The sequence below is a fragment of the Montipora foliosa genome, chromosome 11, assembly GCF_036669935.1.
Source record: "Montipora foliosa isolate CH-2021 chromosome 11, ASM3666993v2, whole genome shotgun sequence".
NCBI lineage: Eukaryota > Metazoa > Cnidaria > Anthozoa > Scleractinia > Acroporidae > Montipora > Montipora foliosa.
In genome coordinates this window covers 30144463-30149462 of record NC_090879.1, presented here as the reverse complement: position 1 = coordinate 30149462, position 5000 = coordinate 30144463, and the positions used below count along the sequence as shown (strand labels likewise).

At 39.0% G+C, this 5000-nt stretch overlaps 1 protein-coding gene across 1 annotated transcript in view; it reads right to left on the bottom strand.

Annotated features, from left to right (window-relative positions):
* Positions 1 to 22: 22 nt before the first annotated feature.
* The window catches only part of LOC137975715 (protein CREG1-like), an 11645-nt gene continuing 6667 nt past the window's right edge, over positions 23 to 5000 (bottom strand). Inside the window, exons 3-5 of the mRNA XM_068822877.1 lie at positions 3655 to 3938; positions 2189 to 2279; positions 23 to 679 (exon numbers count right to left, since the gene is read on the bottom strand). Of these exons, the coding sequence (XP_068678978.1) occupies positions 576 to 679; positions 2189 to 2279; positions 3655 to 3938 (479 nt within the window). The 3' untranslated portion in view covers positions 23 to 575. The remainder of the gene's footprint in view (positions 680 to 2188; positions 2280 to 3654; positions 3939 to 5000) is intronic.

Below are 5000 nucleotides of genomic sequence, written 5' to 3'. Positions count from 1 at the left end.
AAATATATCTTTTCACATCACATATGAAAACGCTAATTACTTTATTTATTGTGTCTGACGGTGTGAAAAATTTATCCATTGAGCTATCAACTTTCCAAGATTACAGACGTCTAAAATTATTGATGAAAAAATATCCGTAGTTAAAAAAAAAGGCAAATTTTTAGTGAAACAAATCTACTTCTAGTGGTAGCAGGTCATTTCGCCCGATAGCGTATTCGCCGGAGGTCGGTTTGCCAAAAATAAAAGTCCTTCCGCCCGATACGAAATTAACAGAAGAGCAAACAAAATCATCGTAAAGAATAGTCCGGGGGAACATCTTTTCAGTTCGGGCTGATGGACTCTCATTTCGGGCGAAGCGACTGCAATTCATTCTACTTGCAACTTTCTGACCACTAGCTGGCAGAATAGTCGTTCATTCTGCTTGAGGCAGCATAAAAAGCAAACCCCTAATCTATCTAATCTAGCATCAATGTCTTTTATCTCGATTCTTTGCAGATTACTTGATTATTCCAAAGCCAAAATTTAGTAAAATATCGCAAACCAAATCAGGGGACCGTTTCCAGCATCAATGCGCGCTACAAGGTGGCCTTCAAGTACTCTTCAACAGGAATCATGTCGGCACAGCCGTAGTAATCTAGGACCCAAACACGAGTGATATTGAGCTTCAAGGTTTGCCAATCTGATTGAAAGAAACAATAATTTCAACGAAAATCAAACTGCTTTCACTGAACACTTTGAACATACCGTAAAGGGATGGTTTCTCGGCATAATGAAGTATCGGGTGTATTTTGCGCTGGGGTTACTGTGCAGAAATCAAATCATATCAAATCGTAAGTTGGTTTTTGAGGAGAGCGGAAAATCGGAGTACCCGGAGAAAAACCTCTCGGGGCAGAGTAGAGAACAACAAATTTCAACCCAGTCCCACACGTGACGCCGAGTCTGGGAAACGAACCCGGGCCACATCGGTGAGAGGCGAGTGTCTCACCACTGCGGAATCCCTTGCTCCCTTAGCCCAACAGCAAATGATACGGTTAGCCCACCCACCTCATTCCTTTGCTTATAAAAACAATCAAAAGTTTGCATTCCCTTAAGGGTAAGTAGTGAAAACGATTTGATGCAAAGGTAATATTTCTTAATGGCATGCCTTTTGCAATCATTTTCTTTCTTTTATAGACCAATTGGACGTGGAAAAACAACTCGTGTATACTACAGTGGATAGACCCCAACACCAAGAACGCCCTGCCCTATTCTTTGCGAATAGTGCGTGGGTTCTTTTACGTCCCATAGGGTTATGAACATCGAAAGGTTGTGGGTTGGGGCCTATTGTTTATCGTCCTTACCCGAGAAGAATAGAGCGCCTGACAATTTGCAGATGGCAAAGGCAGCACTTTCTCGTTAGTCATTTTAAAACCCTGACTGTTGGTCCGCCTGGGGTTTTTTTTTCCTGCAGCCTCCCGCACAGTGTTCACTCCCTAGGGAGTTTAGTGGGTCGGTAAGAAAAGGCTGGTACTTATTGCTGGCACCTGGAGCGGGCCGTGAAAATGACCCTTTAAATTATTATTTTTATTGTTCAGTTCAAGCTGTAGCAACGGCCTACTATACCGTTAGTCATGCACCAACTGCGCATCAATAAGTATAGGTAATCACATGATTTTGAGTGTAATTTGCAATAAAGGAGCACGAGTAAACTTTTTCAAAGACAAACAAAATTTCCAGTCTTTGAAAAAAATTACCAGTGCCTATTTATTCCAAATTGCTCGAGAAAAATCACATGATTGCTAAATACATGTAATATACATGAAAAATATCGAGAAACCTGTCGTAATTAAGCAGAAAGAACGCATACGTATCACATAATCACGCTAAATTTGCAACACCCAGGGTTAGCATTGGACTGGCTATCTGTGGCTTTCTTTAATAATTGACCAATTAGAATGCCTGGTTTGTTACGTCCCTTTGCACTAAATTACCTCTTTTCTGCACTGCGTTACCTGAAAAGTGCATTTCTCTTAGCCAATCAAAATGGAGAAAAATTTACATGTATATTATTAAAAAAGTAACAAAGTTTAGGAGATAAATTGCGTGAATGTTGTGGGTACAGCAATCTCTTTTCTTAAGACTATAGTTTCTTGTTAGAACACAAATAAAAAGGGCAGACATGTTTACCATTTCTAACAAGAAATCTCACCATCAAACTTTGGCCAATATTTCATCCCAGGGTGCCTTGAAAATAATGCATTCTGCGCAAACTTTAACTCATCAGGGGGGACATGAAGAAGCTGGAAAATCAAAAGTTGAATGATTTTTTAGAACCCTTCCATTCCACATAACAATACACAGCTGCAATTACAATTGGCAAACGAAATCAGGGCCCTAAAGAAAAGAAAGGACTCGAGTGGAGTCTATCATTTGTTACCTCAAACAATAATATCTCCCAGATAGTATGCACGATATGATTGAATAATTTAGTGGGCCGCATTCTACAGTATGCCCACTGTCCCGCCCACTCAATTTGAAAATTTGATGAAATATTTTCTAAAATACGAATTAACAAGTTTGCAGATAAACTTTTAATTGTAAAAACAAACGACAAAAAATGAAGACAATTTTAGCCTTCTTTTGTATATATGCGGAATTTTAAAAACTTCTTCTTCAGAGCAAGTGTCAACAGTTGTCCTTTCTTTTAAAACACCTCTGGCTATTTTTTACAAAACTAGTTTCGTCCGATCTCGGACCTCTTTAGTGAAGACGTCCAAGATGGGACGAAACTAGTTTTGTAAAAATAGCCAGAGGTGTGTTAAAAGCAAGGACAACTGTTGAAACTTACTCTCAAGAAGAAGTTTTTGAAATGGATTTTTAGAGTAAACGAGTCGTTAAGTTTTTCTCACTTCAACAGAAGAAATTTTACGAATGTGCAGAATTTTTATGAACTTCAACTTGGACATGAAAATGACCGTAGAACAGTCGAAATGTCATCACTTTTTGTCGCTTGTTTTTACTAGGAAACATTTTCTAGCATACTTTTCATAATGCCTAAGTCAAATTACAAAACTTGTGAAACTGTTTAAAACTTACAAACAACTCTTTCTAATAAAAAAACCAATATTATTTATTTGTTTTTCGGATTTTGGCGCGTGCCACTTGACTTCAACTACTTTCCTTTGCCACGCTCCTGGTTACCTCAGAGATATAATAAATGTCTTAGTAACCTTGTTTTTCCTGTCCATACTGTAAGTAACTAGGTGCTGCTAGCAGCTGGGATGCAACCCATTCATGACCTTGAAGATCACATGCACTCTTACAAAAACAATGTAAACAAAACACAAAGGAAAATTACTCCTGTTATTGCGAAGTTACAAAGTTTTCCTAAAGCTTACTGCTTGCTTCTTTTAAAATAAAATTTAAAAGGTGCCACTAGCAGCCCATTCATGACCTTGACGATCACGTGCACTCTAACAAGAACAATGTAAACAAAACGCAAAAAGAAAATTACTGCTGTTATTAGAAAGTTACTGTACAAAGTTATCCCAATCCTTACTGCTTGCTTCTCTCTTAAGTGCTTTCTTCCCATGAGACGAGTTTGATCACTGCTTTTGCGAGTGAATAAAATGCCCACTGCTTGATCTATGCTTGCTAAACTTAATATTAAGTCACCTTTCCATTGAGCGTAACTCTAGCGCAGAGTGGTAACTCTGGATCCCAGCCATGCTCTTTGCAGTAATCACTTTGTGCCTCCGAAATTGAGAAACTGGCCAAGTTATTTGATTTTATGTTATGTACCACTGGATCAAAAGCTGACAAGTAGAAGTATGCTATCCCAGTGCTATTATCGACAGTACCATCACTGAATGACGTTACCATGCTAAACGGTGCTCCATCAAGAGATTGTGAGATGGTCGATACTGACCCCCAAAGAGAGTTGTGCACGATGTATCGAGCTGAGAATGGAGATAAACTCAATCAATAACAGAAGGACGTGTTTTGCCCATCTAAGAGCTGGAATTTACAAGTCTCACTGTTTGCTGGCAAATCATTCGTCGCGTACAATTCCCGGTAACATCTAGGACCTTTACAGGCCTCAATCGCGACCCAGCCAACTGTATAAACTATGGCGAAAATGACGATTTTGTGCGCATTCGATAGATGTGGGTAAGTTAAGGCATGAATAAAATGGAGACCCTTTTTTTTTTCATATGGGCAGCATCTGAAATTGAATGTTGATCACTCGGGAACAGGAATCGTGCGTGACGTCTCATCTAATCCATCATCGGCAACTAATTGCAAACATTTTAGGTAACCTTTTTTCATCACTGGGCATTCTGATAGTGAGAGGTAATACGAGCCAAGTGGCCCACCAGGCCGGAGCTTATCCCGGTTTCCATGGCATGAAGCGACTAGGAGTATTTCTACTCCCCCCTGGATGGGATGCCAATCCATCCATCTGATAGCGTGGAGACCGAAGAAAATGTTATGAAAACAGCAGCAGCGTAACTATCAAATAACAATTTGGAGGGGTACAGCTTTAACGTCATTTGAAATGCAGTAATGTGATTGGGTAGTCAAAATGTTTACTGCCCATATTTGGTGTTTCCTTGGCGAGAATAAGGAGAAACTTTGTTTTAATCTTGCCAAACATTGGTCAGTGAAACAAATCGCGAACAACTTTTACAAGGTCACGCAAAAGTCGCTATAAGCCGCATGTTTTTTACCATAAAAATTTGTCCAAAATTGGGGGTGTGGCTTATCTATGAGAACACCTTGGGAAAAATCTGTAAATTTCCATAATAGACCAAATCGGCTAACTCAATGTTGCACCCAATTAAAAACTCTCGGGATTAAGATTTTTTTGTTTATTGTATTTGCATTATAATGTCGTACTCATATTTAAATCGGATATGGAATACTACCTGGAACAAAATAATTTATTCCCAAAGTATTGAATTGGGTACATGTATAACATTGAGTTAGTCGATTTGATCTTTCACTCCAAACCCTGAAAT